The following is a 21610-nucleotide window of genomic DNA, read 5'->3' as shown; positions in this document are numbered from 1 at the left end:
AGAGGGCAACCAAGATGATCAAGGGCATGGAGCACCTTCCTCATGAGGCAAGGTACAACATCTGGGGCTTTTTAGTTTGGAAAAGAGGTGACTATGGGGAGACATGATAGAGATGTATAAAATCATGCATGGATTAGAGAGAGTGGACAGAGAGAAATATTTCTCCCTCTCTTATATACTAGAACCAGGGGCCATCTGAAACTGAAGGCCAGGAAATTTAGGGCCAACAAAGTACGTTCTTTTTCACACAGTACATAATTAATCTATGGAATTCTTTACCACGGGATGTGATGGTGATGACCACTAGATTAGATGGCTTTAAAAGGGGTTTAGACAAATTCATGGAGGACAGGTCTATCCATAGCTACAGTACTAGACTGGTGACTATAGGCCATATCCGGCCTCAGAGGCAAGATGCCTCTAAATATCAGTTGCAGGGGAGCAACAGCAAGGCAAAGGGTATGCCCTCACCTCTTGCCTGTGGGCTCACAAGAGGCATCTGGTGGGCCATTGTGTGAAACAGGATGCTGGACTAGATAGGTCTTGCGCCTGATCCAGCAGGGCTGTTCTTATGCCAGGTTTGCCTTTTACATGCACTGTAGCCCCAGTGGACCAGAAACAACAGTGTTTCACTGTGCAGCATGTCGGCCATTGTTTTTAAATCAAGCAACACTTCCTCCACCCAGGGTTACAGGTTTTCTGTGCCAGCCAACACCTGTTGTGGAAACACATAAAGGGGACATTCTTTGAATGCATAATACCAAACATAGGAATTGTGTCTTCTAAGGGTAGAAAGGAAAAGTATGAAGAATTAAGGCATCTGTAACCCATTTTTTTTTCTTTTACAGAGACACTTTGTATAGCACAGCAATTAAAAATGAAAGGTTTGGAAAATATAAAAGCAAAATTTAATGCAGGCATGCAAGACAAGAGAAAACAAAACCCAGGCCCAGCGCCCACAGGAAATAATCAATATCTGATGAGAAGACATGGTGCTATTAATAGTATGAAAGTGCTGGCAGATACTATCAACTGGAGTTTTATTAATTAACTGGAGATGCAAAGATACAATGGCTTTGGGAAGTACAAGGAACAAATGTACTGGCTCCTTGGAAAGAACACAGTGTGCAATTTATAAGGCCCCAGCATCTAAATTAGTCAGCAGCTCTTCGACCTAAGCAAAAATTTTTTCTCCAACAGACCCTAATTCTCTTCTCCCTTTTCGTTTTGATATCATGTTAGGATTTTACTGGTCCCATGCAATTCTAAAAGGCAAGTACTTAGCAATAGCAATAGCAATAGCACTTACATTTATATACCGCTCTATAGCCAGAGCTCTCTAAGCGGTTTACAATGATTTAGCATATTGCCCCCAACATTCTGGGTACTCATAAACATAAAAGTCCACACAGAGTTTTTTTTTAAAAGTTTCCCCCTGAAAACAAACAAACAACAAAAACCCTTCTAACTTAGTAGTAGGGTTCTTTTGTTTTTGCTGTTTTAAAAACAGCAGCAAAATTCAACTGCATTATTTGTCACATTTCAAACTCCTTCCAGGTACTAACTATACATTTCCCCCCTCTCATCACAACAGGCTGTTGAAACAAGACCAGAGGATTTATGGATTTATGGAACATCTGGGATTTTATTTTCTGGATACCTATTGACAAATAACCAAGCAGGCAGAATTCTTTGTCGGGATTGACATGCTGAGAATTTCCACCCATTGCCATAAATCATAGGACCAGGTGGTGCGATATTTCAGCAAGATGAGAGTTCATTGCCTGTAAACAGGTTTTCTGTGCCTATTATATCTCCAAGGTTTCTACCCTTCTGTATTATTGGATTATTGTTTTCTATTATTGATCCACAGGAAGATGTTGTAATTTACCCAAATAAAACTCCAATAGTGACTGATCAGCAGCTTAAACGGTAAATAATATTTTTTTTTATTAGTTCTCATAAAACCCTCTGGGAACAAAAAATTCATTTATTGTCTGGAACATCTTGTTGAAAAAACAACCTGTGCCTATTTTAAAAAATAAAATGAGATACAAAAGGTGGAATATAACAGCATTAAAAAGAAAATTGACATTCACAGACCAGGGTAGACAGCCTGCAAATATAAATGTGTGCATTTAGATGCAGCATGTTACTTACACCATGCTGATCAAATGAATATTAGAATCACAGAGTCACAGAAGTTAGTTCTGGCAGGGTTCTGGTCATTTTCCAAGTCAGCTGTTACACTCAAGTCAGTTGTATCCATCTTTTCCTCAGAGGAGCCCAGAGCAGTGTACATAGTTTTATGTTATCCTCACAGCCACCCTATGATGTTGGTTAGGCTGAGAGAGAAGCAACTGGCCCAAAGTCACTCAGTGAGTTTCATGGCTAAAAGGAGATTTAAACTTGGTTCTCCCCAGTCCTAGTCCAACACTCTAACCACTATACCACAAAGCACCCCACAACAGATTAGTCTAAATCACAGGCCTTCAACCTCAGGTCCCCAGATGTTGTTGGACTACAATATCCCCAGACACAATGGCCAAAGACCATCAATTTTGAAATGATGGAAATTGTAGTCTAACATCTGGGGACCCAAGGTTGTGAATTCCTGGTCTAAATCGACCAAATTATGGAACAGGTTAAAAACAAATTAGAGCCATACTCATCATTTCCAATAAGACTACCACCATGAAAGTAAACAGACTGGCTTTTAAATAAGGCCCAGAAGTTTTACTAGCATTAACTTGCATTTAGGTTCAAGACATAATTCATCTTATATACGTAAGATGAATTATGTATATACATAGCGTTTGTCGTTAATGCATGTGAAGAATTTCTGCCTGATGCATTTCTACAAGATACAGCACTTCTGTCAATATGTTGAGCAAAATTTCAACAGGTTCAGCAGCTTCATCCATTAGTCTTCCAGTGAATCTTCCCACCCTCAACTCCATTCTGACTGAAGGCAATGCAAGGGTTTTCTTGGTCCTCACACTGAATGAAGAAGGATTACCAGTTGGCTATTTTTCTTGGCTTTGTGTCCTATATTTCACTGCATTTCATTGCCTGCCAGTGCAGAACAAGAAGATGAGAAAAAATATCTCAGCACATGCTGGCATATTCCCACTCACCCAAATAGGGTGAAAAAAATTCAAGGTGCTTTTGAGGTGCATTTGAAAATGTTTGAGAACCATGGTGCCCACCCCTTGCATTTGGCTTAGCTCCAAATGGTATAGCTGGCGATTGCTGCCTTGTTGATCTCTTCTGTCCCACCACATTCAGTCAGAGATGCCACCTCAAATTGTTTTGTTCTTGAATGTAATCAAAAGATATATCATGACTGTATCTACTATAACTGAGTTTAAAAACTCCGTTGAAAAATTAAATGGTTATGGTTATGGCATCTCTTCTGTTTGCAGACATGCTATTAATATCTGGTTTCATATATTAACCGCATTTTAAGGTTTGAAATAAATTCCTCTTATATTCTTGAGAGGAAAAAGACTTGACCCAGTACTCTGCAGTTCCTCAAAATGCTGATACCACTGGCGAGCTATTGGTGTCAACTGGTCAACTTTTCAGGGCTGAAAGTGCCTCCAAAACCCAGTGCAGGTCATGCGAGGTCTCTGGAGAAGCAAGGGCTGAAAGTGCAGCAAGTCCTGACTCATGTTTTAGAACCTTGACCAGCCAGGGGCTCTAGAACATGGAGAGAACCTTTCTTTGTGTTCGATGTTTTTCTAGGCAAAGGAGCACCAAAAGTGGGGAGAGTTGGTACTGTGTCCACATGTTGATATGTGGTCCATGACTAGCCAGTGTGTTTCTGTTCCACCTCTCCTTGAAACCATCCTGAACATGGGAATAACATCTGCAGATGGTTCCAAGTCTAAGTATACGTAACTGCATTTTTTCTACCCTTAGTACTTGCCATCCTTGTGTTTCTCAACCCTACTCCCTTTTTCTCCCTTGTCTATTTTAAGTCGTAATAGCATTGTGGTATAGTGGGTTAGAGTGTTGGACTAGGATAGGGGAGAACCGAGTTCAAATCCCCTTTCGGCCACAAAACTCACTGGGTGACTTTGGGCCAGTCACTTTTCTCTCAGCGTAACCTACATCACAGGGTTGTTGTGAGGATAAACATAAAAGTATGTACTCTGGGCTCCTCTGAGGAAAAGCAGGATAAAAATGTAAAAATAAAATTTAAAAAATAAAATAATGGTCCTTGGGAGCAGGGGCTTGTCTAATATTTTACACAGGGGTGTCTATAAGCCACCATGGACCTGGATGAATTAAAATAAAATAAAATAAAATAAAATAAAATAAAATATGTATTGCATTGCAGTGCAGTGCATGTGTGTGTGCTCACCATCAAAATAAAAGTCTCTCCCAGTTCTTTGTAAAAACAACAACAACAACAACAACAACAACAACAAACATGACTTGTCTCCAAACTGCCCCATTTCCATCCCAAACTTATCATCTATAATAAACTGTTTGTTCATATGTACAGCAGGGGCGGTGGGGAAATCACCACAACCCCTTTATGAGTATTCCGGCATTACAAATCTTTGGTAAATTGTTGCTCAGTGGGGTGCTCATATGATTAAAACCTCCCAGGCTTTGGGATGCATTTTCTCTGCTGGATTTTGTCAAATCCTTTTCAGCTCGCTACTGGGAGTGCTTAAAAGGCAAACAAGTTTAAATACAATCTGGCCTCTATAGACGTGTTTCTAACATCTTAAATGAGCCATCCTCCTTTCCGAACAATGATTCATTCAGGAGGAATAAAAAGGACTGGAGGCTTTGTTGTATTTATCCCTCTTCACCTCTTGTGCATTTTTAAAATATGGCTGAACCAAACTTCTTACCAAATTTTGTATTTAACAGATGAAAAGAAGGTGAGCCACGCACATCTGAATGCAACCCATTTCCCTTTTCTGGAAGTTTATGATGTTAGTAAAACAACATTTCAGCAAATATTCTAACTGGTTAATAATGTGTCACATGGCACAAGTGATATTACTTTACTATATGTCTAGGTGTTTTGATGGATGGCATCAATCACATACCCTTTAGTCCTTCATCCCCATCCAGAGCACTAGAGGATGAACATCAGAAGAAAGTACACACACTCATACTCTTGGGCATACAGTGCCTAGAATGCCCATGCTCTTGGGCATATGCTAGTGTAAAGGCAATCCCATAGGGTTTAATGTGACTTGACACAGGGCTCTTCAGTGGATTAGATATTGGTCTGATGTGGTAGAAAGCTTTTACCTTTTACCTGCACAGCAGGCTGCTGCACATTGTAAAAAAGAAATGTATGTTAGTACCCCGTGCACCTCAGGTCTATCCACTGAGCCCTCTGCATGCACAGAGAACTTGAAAATTGGCAGGGGCCTTCTTGCTGGATATGGATTTGCAGTTCCAGCTCAGATCCCAATGGGAAAAAGACAATCCTCCTGGGTTGCAGTGCCCACTGTTCTCTCTGCCTTCTTGCTGACTTATAGGAGGAGAGCTCGACTTGTGTAAAGATAAAATGTGCCATCGAGTCAGTGGTTGTCTTCGGTAGAATACAGGAGGGGTTTACCATTGCCATCTCCCATGCAGGATGAGATGATGCCTTTCAGCATCTTCCTATATCGCTGCTGCCTGTAGATGGACCAATGGTCTGACTCGGTAGAAGGCAGCTTTCTAGGTTCCTATGCCCCAGGATGCGTTGAGGGCACTCCTTGTTGCCCCTCCTTGTTGCCTTGGAGCAGGAGGAAGGGGAAGACAACTGAGAAGCAACTCTCAGGATGAGGGCAAATACAACCATGCTCACTGGTTTGTAGCAGGCTGCTCGCAGGGCTGTGTTAGGCCCAATCCTGCTCACAAGCATTCAAGCAGTGCCATTCAATTTTTCTAACACCCCTGAACCAATGCTCAAGACACTGATTGCATAGATGGCACCAGAAAGGAGGGGAGAAAGGCAAGCCTAGCCCTCCCTGCCACTGACACATCTATTGCTGCATTTCTGCAGTAACTTGAGAGAAACGGCACTTTTTACTATACACTTCCATTTATGTTTAGGATACAAGCATTAAATGAGATATACCATTACTTCCCATTCAGAAATAAAAAAGTGTATATTACAGCAGTAAGACCCCTGCTAGCAAAGAGGCAATCTTTTAAAGTATGATGATCTTATATTTAGCAGGGGGAGAGCAACTGTCCCTTTCCAATCCCAGCACAACATTTTTCAGGGGTTGCTGCTGGTGTCTAGCTGGTGCTTCTTTTTAGATTGTGAGCCCTTTGGGGACAGAGAACCATCTTATTTATTTTTTATTCATTTCTCATGTAAAGCACTTTGGAAAATTTGTTGCAAAGCAGTATATAAATATTTGTAGTAGTAGTAGAAGTAGTAGTAGTAAGCCTATGAATACCAGTTGCAGGGGAACAGTGGTAATAGAGTATGCCTTTATTTCTTGCTTATAGGTTTCCCAGTAGCGTCTTGTTGGCCAAGTGGGAAACAGGACTAAATAGGCCTTTGGCCAGACCCAGGAGGCTTCTTCTAATGTTTACAACAGACAAAGTTCACCCCTCACCCAGAAATACACTTTGTCCCTTTGGTGTCACCCCAATTTGGTTCCATTCACTGGATCAAGTCAATGTGATATTTAAAGGCCTGAAGAGGTTAGGACCGGGTTACCTGGGAGAGTGCCTTCTTCTGCACAATCCGCACTGCACATTAAAGTCATCAAGTGAGGTCCATCTCCGGATTCCGCCAGCTCATCTGGTGGCAGCTCAGGGGTGGGTCTTCTCTGTAATCGCTCCTGGGCTTTGGGATGCCCTTCCTATAGACATTTGTGGCTTAATATGCCCTTAAGACACTTTTTTTAAGCCTGGTTTTTAGTAATTTTTGAATGTTTTAAATAGTTTTAGATCACTGTTGTTAATGACAGGGTTTTTTGTGTTTTGTTTTTTGTTTTGTCTTTATTGTATTTATTGTTGTGAACCGCCTAGGGCCTTGGAGTCAAGTGTAGGGGTGTGCATGGAACTGTCTGGCCCAGTTCAGTTCAAGGCCGGACCAGCCTCGAATGGAACCGGGACAGTTCGGTCCAGCCCCCATCAACCCCCCCGGTCCGGTCCCGAACTGGTCTGTGAACTTTTTTTTTTAAAAAAAATTTAAACATTAAGCAAGTGCCTGTAGCCCCTTTTGGGGTGGGGGCTTGCTGTAGCCGCGCACGGGGGGGGAGTCCGCATGGGTTCCCCCTCCCCCCTTCCTCATCACCACCGCGGCCGGGTAAGTGAAGCCTTTTTGGCCCTTTCGGGCCTCCGTAAGAGGGAGCGGCCACCATTTTGGCGGCCGCCATGCATGCGCAAATGCCCTCTGCAAGGCCATGGAATGCCCTCTGCGAGGCTACAGGTACTAGCTTAATGTTTAATTTTTTTTTTAAAGTTCGCGGACCTGCTGGACCAAACCTGGCGGTCCGGTTCTGGTCCGATGGAACTGGGGTGGTGGTTCGGTTCGACCACGAACCCATGAACCCCCAGACCGAACCACCAGACCGCTGGACCGGTTCCACACATCCCTAGTCAAGTGGTATATAAAACAAACAAACAAACATTTACTACTGAGGGCTAGATAAAAACTGCTGCACTGAATGCTGGCTTCAGTTTCCAGGTTTCATAACCTCATGAGATTATCATGTAGCCAGCAGCAGGTCTGCTGATCAGAAAGTACCTTCAACAGTGCCCAGCTATTTTCACTCTTTTGTCCTTTCTGAACTGCTCAGGTGCAGCCTTCAAGCTTATCAGACGATCTGGCCTTCAACTTTTTATATACTAGCTGGCCTGGCACAGAGCATCTGTGCCCCTAGTTCTCCCTGTCTCTCTCCACTCCCTTCAGCCCTCGTTTGCCCCCCCCGCACTTCAGCCCTGGCCACCTCTTCTTCTCAGCAGCTGGTCTGCTGGCCTGGCTGCCACTTCCTCTCACCAAGCCGTGCTTCCTCTTGCCACCCAGCGGCCAGCCTGGATGCTGCTTCGCTTCCTCTTGCCGGGCAGCACTTCCTCTTGCCAGCCAGCACTGCCGTTTCCTTGTGCTGACCGCTCGCCTTCCTCTCCCCCTCCCCTTGCTCATGAAATCCTGTGAGAACTGCCACGCATGGGATTAGCCACAGGAATATCTTAGTGAATTATATATAGAGAAGATGTGACAATCAGACCCTCAGCTTATTAAGTACTACTTATAAGCTGCAGAAAAGAGCAAGGTGAATCACAATTCACAAAGATCAGGAGGTTCAGAAAATTTTAATAAAACACACCAGGGCTGTGTGCCATTTTGGATCCAACAGTGCTGTCAGACCTGACTTGCCCTCTGTTGGGAATTGCCAGACAGAGTTCCGCCACAAGAGCAGGAAGCCTCCAACAGTCAGGACTGCTGGGGGGGCAGGCTCCCTGCTGTTGTAGCACAACTCCATCAGAGACCCAACAGCTTTATCAGATCCTCCTCTCTTACTCCCTCTAGCCAAGGTGGCAGCTTCGGGGGCAGGGGGGAACCTCCCAGAAGTACTTGTACCACCCAGGCCCTAGAGCAAAAGTAGAAGGATTTTCTTTTCTTTACTTCAAAATGGAAATGGAGAGTGAAGATCACATACTGCAACCTGTCCTTTGCCCCCATCTAAGTCACAGGCTATGTTCTTTGTTCTGGGATGGGGATTTGATAAGTCAGGACAGGATGGAGGGAAGGGAGGCCATTGAGGGGAGGCAGTGAGCCTTGATGCCACAGAGGTGAAGGTGAAGGGGGTGGCAGGAAGAAGAAGAAATGCTCTTTGAGAGGGTTGTTGGATCTCCAACCTGAAACTACCAGTGCCAGCTGGGTTAGGTTGGAATTCAACCTCTTGTGTCATGCACAAGCCTAAAATATTTACTCTTAAATCAAACATTCTGTAGACTAACAATTGTGCAACTCAAAATGCTTTAGTTCAATTGGGGCCACTGCATTAGCATTAGAAAAGGGGGCACAGTATCTACTCAGTGTTTGTGCTACATCCAATCTAAATGTTAGACAGTAATCGCAGCAGTAGATTATCTGTTCTTTGACACAATAAAAATTTAGACTTTTTGGTGAAGGTTCAGTTCACACACACACCCCACAACTCACCTCAAGGATTTCATCTTGAGTTTGCAATAGCTGAATTAAACTTAATTCAATTCACCCTTTTAAGATTAAATTTTGTATAATCCTTCCAGTCTGTATGATTCACTTTGTTCATGAACTTTAATTCAGTCAGCTTTGCAAAAATTATGGTGGTGGAATTAATTTCTAGCATACTTCATTGCCAAGAGAAACTTCAGATGTTCTAAGGCTCTCTGTCAAGCAGATGTGCATTTCCCAAGCCTAGCATTTCCACTGCAATGTCCAAAGGCATACTTACATGGATCAGAAACTTCCAAAGCACACTAGGGCTGTGCATCTCAGTGAAACCATACTTGGGGTTGGTGGTAATGCAAATACTATAAGAGTATTTTTCTCTAGAAACTGTTCCAGAGAAAAATGCCTCCAGTATTGACAACCTATTTGATTCCATATTGCATGATGCCAGGGGTTTCCTTGAGAAAAGAGCCAGCTTCTTTGAAGAAATCGGTTGCCATTTGGCAGTAGCAGTATTTCAAAATGTCACCTTTCCTTTTTAAGTCTCACCCTAGAATGTACCAGGGAAAGGAAGCAATATCATGATGGTGCATCATTTTCCTGGTACATTACTTCAGGGTGAGGTGGGGAAATGACCACTCTCTGAAGTTATAGGTAGCAGACCTCCCCCTTCCCCCAGTAATGCATTTATACCTTTTAATATAGGGAAGCATTAAAAATGTGATTCTCCACCTACAGTCTGAAGTGATACAGGTCACTCTATCACCTCAGGAGTGCATCGCTGAGCTGACAGGCTGCATGTATAAATCAGGTTTCAAACATAAGCACAAAACAGGTGACAGCACCCAACACTCAAGTGTACTTCCTAAGTAGTTAAACAAGATGAGACTCAAGAGAGTTTTGTAATTGTCCTTCCTCTTTGCTGGCATGAATGATCCCACTTTTCCTTCAACTAATCAAAAAGTAGTGTGAGAATCAGGACGCAGTGAGCATTTTAGAGATACTCTGTTTGTTTTTCAGTAAAGCATCACATATGCTGGTGATGCTATCTGAATAGTAACAATCAGCTCAGCCAATCAAGTTAAACCCTGTGTCATAATGAAGAGTAATCATAGTCTAGCTTACCTTGCGCTTATTAGTTGGACAGACGTAGAGGTAACTCAGAATAGTCTTCAAACCCACTTTGTCATTCAGCTTTTCATATGTTGTGCCATAATCTGTTGATCTGTAATTGTAGAGAGCTTTAGTAAGTAAGCATAAACACCAAAGCAAAAATAAGATGCAAACTGCTTGGCTGTGTTCCAACTTATGGCATGCGGCAAAATAGCTCTCGGGAGCTTTTTGAATGATTCGTGTAGTATATAATGACATTTAATTATGTACACATGCCATCATGTGAGTGGTTAACATTTGCATTTAAATTGGATTAGGAAAAATTAAAGTGGCATCCTCCCAATGCCATTCCAAAGTAAACGCCTACAATCAGAAATGTTAATCTAGTTCTAAGAGGTGGTGGTAATGTTGGTCGTAAATGCCAAGTGTCAGGCAACAAGAGGCTGAGTTACTTCTTTGCCATATACCGGGCTCAGCCATAAGCTCTTGTTGAGATAAGATAGTGGATTCATTCCAGGGAAGTCAAGTACTACAGTTCAAAAAGTTTATTCGGTAAAGCAAATGTTTTCTCAGACTAGAAAATACTGTCTTAGGAACATAGGAAGCTGCCTTATACTGAGTCGGACCATTGCCCCACGTAGCTCAGTACTGCCCACACTGTCTGGCAGTGGCTCTCCAAGGTTTCATGTTTTCCCAGACCTACTGGAGATGCCAGGAATTTAATCTGGGACCTTCTGCATGCCAAGCAGATGCTCGACCACTGAGCGAAGGCCCTATCCCCTAAGGATATCTTTTAGGCTATAATGACAGTGAAACAAGGATTGCAGTTCACATTGTCCTGTTTCTCTGGGCCACTTAAATATCTATGGTTCTTAAGACTTAAAGTTTATTTATTTATTATTTATTTATTCAATTTCTATGCCGCCCTTCCAAAAATGGCTCAGGGCGGTTCACACAGAGAAATAACAAATAAATAAGCTAAACAAAATCTCACAAAATTCTCACAAAGACGGCTATCCAAGCAATCGTTTCCTCACAAATGCCAATGGGTGTGCATACATAATTTTATTCACCTGCCTTCAGGTGAACCCACCACTCACAGCAATTCCAAACAGCCGCTGCCCTGCCCCCGGGTGCTGGCCTAGTCCCTGGATGACAACGCTAGTGCCGCCTTCCCTGTCTCCTTGCTGCCTTACCTTCTGGGCATGGCAGGGTCTTAAACAGCAGCTCAGTGGTTGTGAAGCTCCATGCTAGAAATTCCATTCTCTCTTCCCTTGTGGCTGAGCTGCAGTTTAAACTCTCAGCATGTTCAGAAGGTAAGGCAGGCAGGAGATGGGGAAGGGTGGTGTTGGCAAAGGAAATGGGGCTAGCCCCATCCCCTGATGCTGGTATTAGCATCAGGAGCCTAGGCTGGGACACAAGGTGGAGGTAACTGAAAGGGAGGTGGCAGGGCAGGAAGGACCTAGGGAGAGGTGGTGGTACCAGCAGTGGGCGGGCAGGCAGGCTAAAGCTCACAGGGACTGGGGGACAGCCAGATGCCCACACTCACTTCCCCCATGGTGCAGGTGCCACCCGAGGCCATTGTCTCACCTTATCTCATGGACGAGCCTCCCCTACCTGTGTTTATTTAAACAGGAGGCTGGGGCATGAGCATCTAACTCATGAGCATCTGGGGCATGAGCATCTAAGCAAGGTTTGAAATGGAAAGTTAATTGTGCAGATTAATTTTAGGTATCTTTCAGTGAGTTCCTCCTGTGTGCAGATGTTCAAGACAACTAAGCAATGCTTAACAATTGTATAATGCATTTTGAGTGTGCATAGTGTTTCACATGTATTATCTTGATGTAATCTGTACAGCAGCCCTGAAAGTTATGTAAGCGTTATCACCCCCATACTGAGCTAGAAGGTGAGACAGAGCAACTTGTCTAAGACCACCTAATGGCAGAGTCAAAATCTGAATCAGGAAAACCTGGTTTGCAGCTCATTCTCTACCAGCTCTCTAACAAAGCCGTTTTAAAAATAAACCGGTGCAATGATCAAATAAAAAGCACATAATAAAAAACTAATTACAAAACAGAGGCATCACAAAAACACCTAAAAGCAGAGAGAGCAAAACAGAATAATAAAACCAAAAGCCAAGATCAAGTCAGCCTAAACAAATAACTATGTCTCATGAGGTATCTAAACCAATATAGACAAGAGACAAGATAGATTTCCTAGGATGTAGAATTTGCATCCCTCATGCTGTCAGAGAAAAGGCCTCTTGCAGGTAGCAGAAGTACATGTAGGTGATTCTCTCCAGGAACTTTAGAGAATGCCATATGGAAGGGGAGTGGTTCTTTAGGTATTCTGAACTTAAACTATTTAGGGCTTTAAATAATAAGCAGCAACTTGAGCTGAGTGTGGAAATGTATTGGCCGCCAGTCTATCTGGAGCAATATTGCTTTAGCAATATTGATTTTACGTGGTGCAAAGGAACTGCCCACTCATCACTCTAGCTACTGCATTCCACACCAAATAACATTTCTGGGAACTTTTCAAGGGCAGTCTCATGTAAAGCATGGTACAATAGTTCAATCTTGAGGTAACTGAAGCATGTGCCACAAGTGTTCTCTCTAAGAAGTGCACACGTGCATACGTTCACATGTTTTCTGATGTCGCTCAGTTAATTTTAGATCCCGCTCAGGTTAAATCAAGAAGGCCCCATTCCACATGCACATGCACACACACTGCCTTGGTACTGCCGCCCAGAACAAAACTCATTCTTCACACAGATGAAAAAAAATTGAGAGAACACTGTGTGTCACCATAGCCAGATCGGCTTTCTCAAAGAACTGACACAGTTGGAGGACCAGTCTAAGCTGGGCAAACGCACCCCTCACCACACCTGCCACCTGAATAGCCAGGTGCAACATTTGGTCAAAGAATAATCCTCAGCTTCAAGGAAGGATTACTGGATAATTCCCATCCAATATAGACTGGAGAACTACAGTATTTCTTGTTTGACATCCTTACTAATCAGGAGCACTTGTGTGTTGTCTGGATTAATGATGTTTTGTCTGATAAGAGTTCTCCTTCAAAATTATTTATCATCAGTATCATCAATTGTGTTCAAATGCATTGAACACATGAAATTATTACAGAGGACCCATTTTTTTTGTCCATAATAAAAGGGATTCGGGATATACAGCATGATCAACAATATTTCATTTCTTCTCCTTCCTCTCCTCCTCCTCCTCCTCCTCCTCCTCTTCACCTAATAACCAAGTTCCTATCTAGGACTAGATGGAAATAGACAAAAAGGGATGACATTACACTGGAAATGACAATGAAAAGGAATGGTATAGCAGTTCATTCAGACTGCCAATGAGTTTTCTCCCAACTCACTGATTTAGTTTTCTCCTAACTAGAACTAGGATACCACATATGTTTCAAAGACCAGAGTTCACTGATAAACCACACCAATCTACACATCTGAGATGAATGTGGTCCTTGGGAAGACAGCATGGCTTCTAGGCACAACACCCTTCCTTTCAGAAATGAAGCACTGGGAGAACCTCATTAATAACTTTTCCCCAAAAAATTTCATAGGCAGAGATTGCATGACTTCCCTTGTTGAGTGCACTGTTGCTTGATGGTTTCTAAGGTACATGTAAATGTATTGTGCTATACATTGAAGTAGTTATTTGTAGGGATGTACCAAAACACCATTCAGCTGTCCAAATCATGGGCACCTCTTTAAAATTGAAGGCTTACACAGCTTCTTTGAAACAGAGGAGAGCAGAGCCATACCTGCTCTTCCTCTGCTCACTGCTATCCCGGCATTTCCCTCAGCTATGCCCACCAGTGGGGCATCTCCCAGCTGACACTGCACAGCACCGGCATGCCAATGGCCTCTGTGCATGCACAGCAGCCATTTGCATGGCCAGCAACCATGGGGCAGCTGGGAGATGCCCCGCTAGTGTGTGGGCATAGCTGGGGGGATCACCATGATGGTGGCAATGGTGGTGAATGGAGGAGGAGAAGGTAACAGACTTGCTCTCCTCTGCTTTAAAGGGGTGGTGTAACTCCTCAATTTTAAAGGGAGGTGCATGTGATTTGGACAGCCGAATCGTATTTCGGCACATCCCTAGTTATTTGTTAACACAAAATCACATTCTTGTAATAGCAGATGGGCCATTAGATCGAGTGGGAGCAGAGGCACCTGGAATTGTTGGCAATGTTGAAGGACAACAATTAAGTATAACCCACACAATACTCAGGAAATCCATTCAAAAGCTTCCAAGTAGATTTATTTGGGAGAAATTACACAAGTGACAAGTTCCGTAGTCTAGTAGTACTGTATCACTAATGCATCACTGAAAAACTCCATTCTTCAGTAGGTCAGTTTGCATGACTGCTCTGCAGGTCTCTGCCTTTGTTTTCCAGCACTAGTTGCACTGTGCAGATGATGAATCGGATGTCTGAATTGTTCATTACATGAACAAATTATGATTTGGCACATGAAACCATGATTACACAGATTGAGCAGAAGGATGCCAAATGATAATTCAAGCCCCTGACAAAAAGTGCAGACAATCAGTTCTTCACAAACACAGCACAATTTTGTTTGAAGAAAAACCTGCATGGCTCTACACAAAAAACTAGCCATTATGTGAGTCGGCTCGTTTCCCCCTAGATGAATCATGTGTCACAGGAGTTCCCAGCCTTGGGTCCCCAGATGTTGTTAGACTACAGTTCCCTTCATCGCCAGCCAAAGGAGATGCACAATCCCTCAGATATATACTATTTTCTTTTTATCTTTTTAAAGTTGTTCAGTCACAATCATCAAAGTTGCCAACAACCTTTCCTGTGAATTCTCTAAAGCAATCTTATTCTGTCCTCACCTTTGTTTAAGGTATCATTATGTATAGTTAGGTGGGGAGGGACATGTTTCTGTAACTGTCATAAAGATCACAGAGATATTTCACAAATGAGATGTTTTGAAGATGAACAAACACATCAGTGATCAAAGAATCAAAAAGCCTTTAAATGGCTTTTAATAATTTGATCCTGTACAGCAAATAATCACACACCTGCACACAGTATGCTTTTAACAATTTTATCATAAATAGCTAATAATCACACACACCTGCACATATACCCCCTGCAACTTCATTTCCCCCATTGCTTGTTGTTATTCTAAAAAGATATCATTCATTTTTAACACCTCAAAGAGTAAGAGTTAACATAATTTGGTGAGTGTAACTACCAGCACAGGTACAAAGTAAACATCTGATTATCCACAACAAAGATGCTACAAGACCACCTTGAGTTCCCAGTTTCATAAGGGTGTAAGACTCTCCAACACTACACACATTGCAGTGAAGGGGGGAACAGAAGGCAAAGAGACAGAAGCCTTCCAAAGATGCAAGCTGCCAATCACAATATTCCAGAAATAATAAGACAGGGACTAATTGGAAAGTCAAGAGGGATTCCTGATGCTGGCCACCTGATGGTCCTGCATAACCATTGATCCAAACAGAACATATGGGATGTTTATTTATCTTTATTAATACCTCAGCCAATTTCTAAAAGCCTTGTACTAGTGTATTCTGCTAACCCCTGCTAACTAGGCAGAGAGACACCTTTAAAATGTGGTGATTCTCTTTATTTAGCAGGAGGAGAGCAACTGGCCATATCCACCTCCAGCAGTTGTTGTATCAGGACCAACTTTCACATGACATGATTTCACACGACATGATTTAGATAACTTCATGGAGCAGAAGTCTATCATCAGCTACTAGTTCGAGGGCTATAGGCCACCTCCAGCCTCAAAGGCAGGATGCCTCTGAGTACAGTCGCAGGGGAGTAGCAGCGGGAGAGAGGGCATGCCCTCAACTCCTGCCTGTGGCTTCCAGCGGCATCTGGTGGACCACTGTGCGAAACAGGGTGCTGGACTAGATGGGCCTTGTGCCTGATCCAGCAGGGCTGTTCTTATGTTCTTATGACAGGGGCATTTATTTACTTTTTCAAAAAGTGTGCAGTCCTTTGAATCTTTCTTTATAATGCTGTGTTAAATATTTGCTGCTCAACTATTTAAACAACAGTATGGATTTTGTAAACGTTACTATGACTTATCTCATTACCTTGGTGATTGTACTGTCTGTATCACTGATGTCTTGCCCAGCCTATCAGTGAAAGGGAAGGCAACCTTGCACAGGCAGAAGACAAGCAGGTTGAAAGGTGAAGGTGAAGTGGAGCATCTGTAGGCTTAATGGACATTTCAGCTGTGAGAACTTGAATTGGATATATCCTGAAACCTTCCTCTCAGTTCTCTCTTCTTTTTAATGCCACTGTCAATTTCACAGCAATCTCAACAGTTCCCTGGCTTCCTATGTGATCACATGTTGTTTTCAGTAGACTTATAGGGAGAGGCGGGAGAAACAGCAGTTACTAGCCAGCAAGAGGAGCACTATGGCTAAGATGCCCATATTTCTCTTCCTTTTGCCCCTTACACACACACACACCCTAAAATCACTGAAATCCTGCAATCTCTGCCTGCACCATCCAAATTGTGATGAAAATGGTGGTAGATTCCAGAATCTGGTTTTCTTCCCATGGCTACAGGCACTGCCCTCTACATAGTGGCTGGACTGGCAGCTGATAAAAGATGGTTTGGAATCACAGATCAGGAACTAAATCAATTGCCCATCCCATCCGCCTTTGTAACCTGCTATTCTACACACATGATCTCCCATTTTCCTCTTTATGTGTTTGCAGTTTGGAATGGACCTTGCTGTACAGAGGATAACCTCTTCCACCCCAGACTCTAATTTCAGCCCATTTCAGGCAGTTTCCAAAGGACAAAAGAGAGCAGACACGCAGTGATAACTGTCCAAATTATCATCCCTCCCTCACCCTTATTTAGTCTAAGAAGAATAAACAAGATTCCTTCAGAAGAATAAATAAGATCCCACTCATAGGCAACTCTTCTAGCCATGCCCACTTGCTGTTCCACTCCACATTTCCCTGCTCATGAGCAGAATCTCACTTGTGAGCAGACCACTGTTCCTCTGTGCTCCTTCCTCAGTATGGGGGCCCTGCCTATGTGTTGTAATCTTAGTGCATTGGAAGTATCCTTCTACCTTCCACACTCCTTTTCCTCAGCACATCAAAGACACTACATCTGACTAATCTTCAAAAACAGTACCAGAAGCATCCTTCTTATGCAAAGTCCTTCTCTCCTTTTCCGGCTCTTGCTCAGAAAGCTGTAACTAATCCAGCTTGTAGTTTCTTGCTATCATATCATGCATTCTTAAATCTCCCTTCTCCTATTTTCCCCTCATTTTATCTTCCTCTTGTCTAAAACTTTGGTTTTAACATAAGCTCTTACGAGTAAAGACTGTTTCTTACTTTGCTATGCAAAAAGCTACACAGACTATAAGCACTTAATAAATGACAAGTAACAGTGCATGATTATAATTAATGAATATTAAAAATAGATCTGTGTGATCTACTTATTTAAATTATTTATGTCCTGCTTTTAATAAAACAATAAAGAGGTTTATAAATGTAAAGTACATTAAAAACTATATAAAATGTTATATTAAAAATTGTATTAAAAACAAAATCACATAATCCAAAGCCTCACAGAACAAAAAGGTCTTTATGTGCTACATAAAGATGGACTGAGAACCAGCTGGATCTCACTGTAGAAGGAATTTCATCAGTAAGATACTGCCAACACGAAGACCCTTTCTCTGTTATGCACTAACTAGAGTGTGTGAGCCAGCCCAGTACGACGTCAAGCCATTTTGGCAGGTTTGGGGTCGGACCAGCCTTGGACAGTCTGAGTTCGAACTGAACTGGGCCCTGTTCGAACCGAGCCAGTTCAGAGCTCTACTGGGAATCCATTAAAGAGACGGGGGGGGGGGGTTGCCTAAGGGTACAGTGGGGGGAAGCAGCAATGGGGAAGGGGTGGCAGTTCCACTCACCCCCACTAGCCTCCCCCAGAATAGACAGGGCCAGCAGCAGCCCAGTTCATGCCTTCTTCAGCCCTGTTTGGGCTTCTGTGCATGCATAGAGGCCTGAACTGAGCTGCCTGTTCTGGGTGACATAACAAGCTTGTGACAATCTATTCAAACTGTGCAGGCACATCTTGCAGTTTTCAAGGGTTGCTGGGCCAGATGGATAGGCCCAGTGGCCACTCTACCCGCCCTGCCCCCATCACGGGAGGAGGCCTGCTCGGCTCACCCCTCAGCCGCACACTTGATGGCTATCAATACAGAAAAGCCATGGTTTGCCATGCTGGCAGGAGGCCCCCCTTCTGGTCATTTGGAGCCCCCCCTGGACCTTGGAGGCCATGGACTGGGACCCCAAGTTCTGAGGGTAAGAGCGCCTCTGCCTGGAAGCCTACTGTTAGCTAGGGCATTTGGGTCAAAAGAGGTGTCACACGCTCCAGCTGCCCCACACCTCTCAATAATATGGCAGCAGCATTCCACATGAATTGGAACTTCGGGACTATCTTCAAGTACCGTTTTGAAGGATAGAGATGTGCATGCACAGCCTAGTTTTCCTGATTATAACATAAGAACAGCCCTGCTGGATCAGGCACAAGGACCATCTAGTCCAGCATCCTGTTTCACACAGTGGCCCACCATATGCCTCTGGGGAGCCCACAGGCATGAGGTATGTGCATGCCCTCTCTCCTGCTGTTGCTCCCCTGAAACTGTTATTGAGAGGAATTGTGCCTCTGAGGCTGGGGATGGCCCACAGCCATCAGACTAGTAGAATCTGTGCAGTTTTCATGATTTTATCCTTCCAGTGTTATGCTTTTAGCTTATAGTTTTATAAACTAAATTTTAGAGTTTTTATCTGTATTTTAAACAGTTTTAATTATGTTGATATTGGCTGGATTAGCACCAAAGTCCATGTAGGATATTGGGGAGCACTTCACACACAATTCGGGTTTCTCATTGCACATTAGAGCCTAGCCCGATTTATATCAGGGGTTCAAACATCCACTTTTTGCATTGGCTTTTTTGGGCAAATTCAAACTCATGGTAAAGCCTGCTGTCTGGGATAGCTCCTGCCATTCATAACAGATAGCTCCCTCTTTTCTCCTGCCTCAGCTGGGGATTTAAAATGGACTTTAAGGAAGAGATGGCTACTCTGACCACTACTGTGTCAAGTGCTACTGAATCATCTGAGACTAATTTTTTCTGCTTCAAATACTTTCTATATTCAGAAGATGTGACATTGCCACCCTGTCCACACTGATGTGGGAGCAAATGTCTTTGAAGTCCAGGGAACCAGGGGTGGCCCCAGGCAGTGCCTAGATACCTGAGGCAAGGTGCAGGCCCTTTTGAAAATCAACTCTTGCAATTTGAAAATGCATGGGGAGCAGGGAGGAGAGAAGGTTGCCAGCAGCTTCATCTTCTATCCTTACACTTCTTGCAAGGAATATGAGGACAGGAGCTCCTTGTAATGCATGCAAGGGTCAGATTGGTCTGAAAGAGGTGACTGTGGAGGGCATCTTGCCACCCTGCCCAGTAATCTACCACCTAAAGCAACTGTCTCACCTTGCCTCATGAAAAGGGGGACTTACTTCTGAAAAAACAGACACAGTATCAGGTTGCCTGTGGCTTCACATGCATATTTAAAAGATCAATATTTTAAAATGTCTTTCATGGTCCACTTTTTTCCTTTTTATCCCTAGGCTCATTTATCTGTTGGTGTTTTTTAATATATATATTATTATTGTGAGGCTATTGAGAGCCCTGGTTCATTTAAAACTGCTGTGATTAAAACATCTAAGAAAAAGCCATAAAAAAAGCTCTGCAAGATACAAACCAGAATTTAAGCATGTTGATCTGTGATTCAACATTATTGGGGGGGGGGAGGTGTGCCTTGAGAAAAATGATGAAAATAGATGGATTTTGACTATAGAAACTGAGCACCACACAGCTATCCACCTACACAGCTCCTTGTTGATAAATTTAGCTTAAACATAGTTATGCACACCTAGAAAAACTTCTGTTTTGGAAAATGTTTTCCAAAAAAAATCTTGGCATTTGAATAACTTCATTATTATTCACTGACAGGTTTTTTCCCCCTCTCCTCCATTTTTCTTCTATCAGCCAACTGACATTTCTATTACAGTATTATAACAAAATTCTTGCAAGCTTTAAATAAAGTCACCAAATTCCATTAGTCCACCCACTGTCACGAGTAGATCTCAACTTGCTCCTCTCGATATTTCAGAATGATAATAGGCAATCTGCATCCACTGAACACATGAACCTGAAAGAAATTGTCACCTGCTTTCCTAAGCATTGTACACAGAAATATTTGAGGCTGTCGGAATACAGAATAAGTATATTGTCTAATCATTTCTTTGGTCAGGAATTCAGGATCTGTGTGGAGTTCTTTATCTGAGCTCATGTACATTTCAAAGTTTGTTCTCACTTTTCCATGAAGCATTTCCATGGAAAAGTTCCCACATTTCTATTATGTACTTTTGGAATCTCTGACTTTCATTTTTGAGAAATCCTGAAGAACAGGTGATGTGCCACAAGTCTAGAAATGGGCTACTGTTCTCCTAGTCTTGAAAATGAGAAAAAAATAAGGATCTGGGAAACTACAGACTGGTTATTCCGATTTCAATACCAGGGAAGATGCCAGAGCAGAGTACAAAACAGTCTGTCTGTATGTATAACAATGTGGTGAGTGTAGAAGCCAGCATGGATTTATCAAGAATAAATCCTGCCAGACTAATCATATCTCCTTTTTGAGCAGGTTACTAGCTTAGTGAATTGTGGGAATGTTTTGGGTATACAGGAACATAGGAAGTTGCCATATACCGAGTCAGACCATAGGTCCATCTAGCTCAGTATTGTCTACACAAACTGGCAATGGCTTCTCCAAAGTTGCAGGTAGGAACCTCTCTCAGCCCTATCTTGGAGATGCCAGGGAGGGAACTTGGAACTTGCTGCTCTTCCCAGAGCATCTCCATCCCTTAAAGGGGAATATCTTACAGTGCTCATGTATGTAGTCTCCTATTAATATGCAACCAGGATGGACCCTGCTTAGCAAAGGGGACAAGACATGCTATTTGTCTTGATTTTAGCAAAGCATTTTACAAACTTCTTCATGATATTTTGGGTAGAAAATTGGTCAAACGCAGGCTAAATGATACCACCATCATCTGGGTTCACAATTGGTTGGAAACCCATACCCAGAAAGTCCTTATCAATGGATCTTCAAACTGGAGGGTGTTACAAGTGAGATGCCACAAAACTCTGTCCTAAACCCGGTATTCTTCAACATTTTTACCAATGACTTAGATGAAGGAGTGGAGGGAGTCCTCATCAAATT

At 42.9% G+C, this 21610-nt stretch overlaps 1 protein-coding gene across 8 annotated transcripts in view; it reads right to left on the bottom strand.

The window, feature by feature from the left end:
- Positions 1–21610, bottom strand: part of SORCS1 (sortilin related VPS10 domain containing receptor 1) — a 664028-nt gene that overhangs the window by 339466 nt on the left and 302952 nt on the right. For all 8 annotated transcript variants that reach the window (XR_008318829.1, XR_008318830.1, XM_053305813.1 and 5 more), the window contains exon 3: positions 10265–10364. Coding sequence is in view for 6 of the 8 variants with exons in the window: in XM_053305813.1 (XP_053161788.1) it covers positions 10265–10364 (100 nt within the window). In the remaining 2 variants the exon portion in view is untranslated. The remainder of the gene's footprint in view (positions 1–10264; positions 10365–21610) is intronic.

The sequence above is a fragment of the Hemicordylus capensis genome, chromosome 3, assembly GCF_027244095.1.
Source record: "Hemicordylus capensis ecotype Gifberg chromosome 3, rHemCap1.1.pri, whole genome shotgun sequence".
Classification (NCBI taxonomy): domain Eukaryota; kingdom Metazoa; phylum Chordata; class Lepidosauria; order Squamata; family Cordylidae; genus Hemicordylus; species Hemicordylus capensis.
The sequence above is the reverse complement of the archived record's forward strand: the minus strand, read 5'-3'. Positions and strand labels throughout refer to the sequence as shown.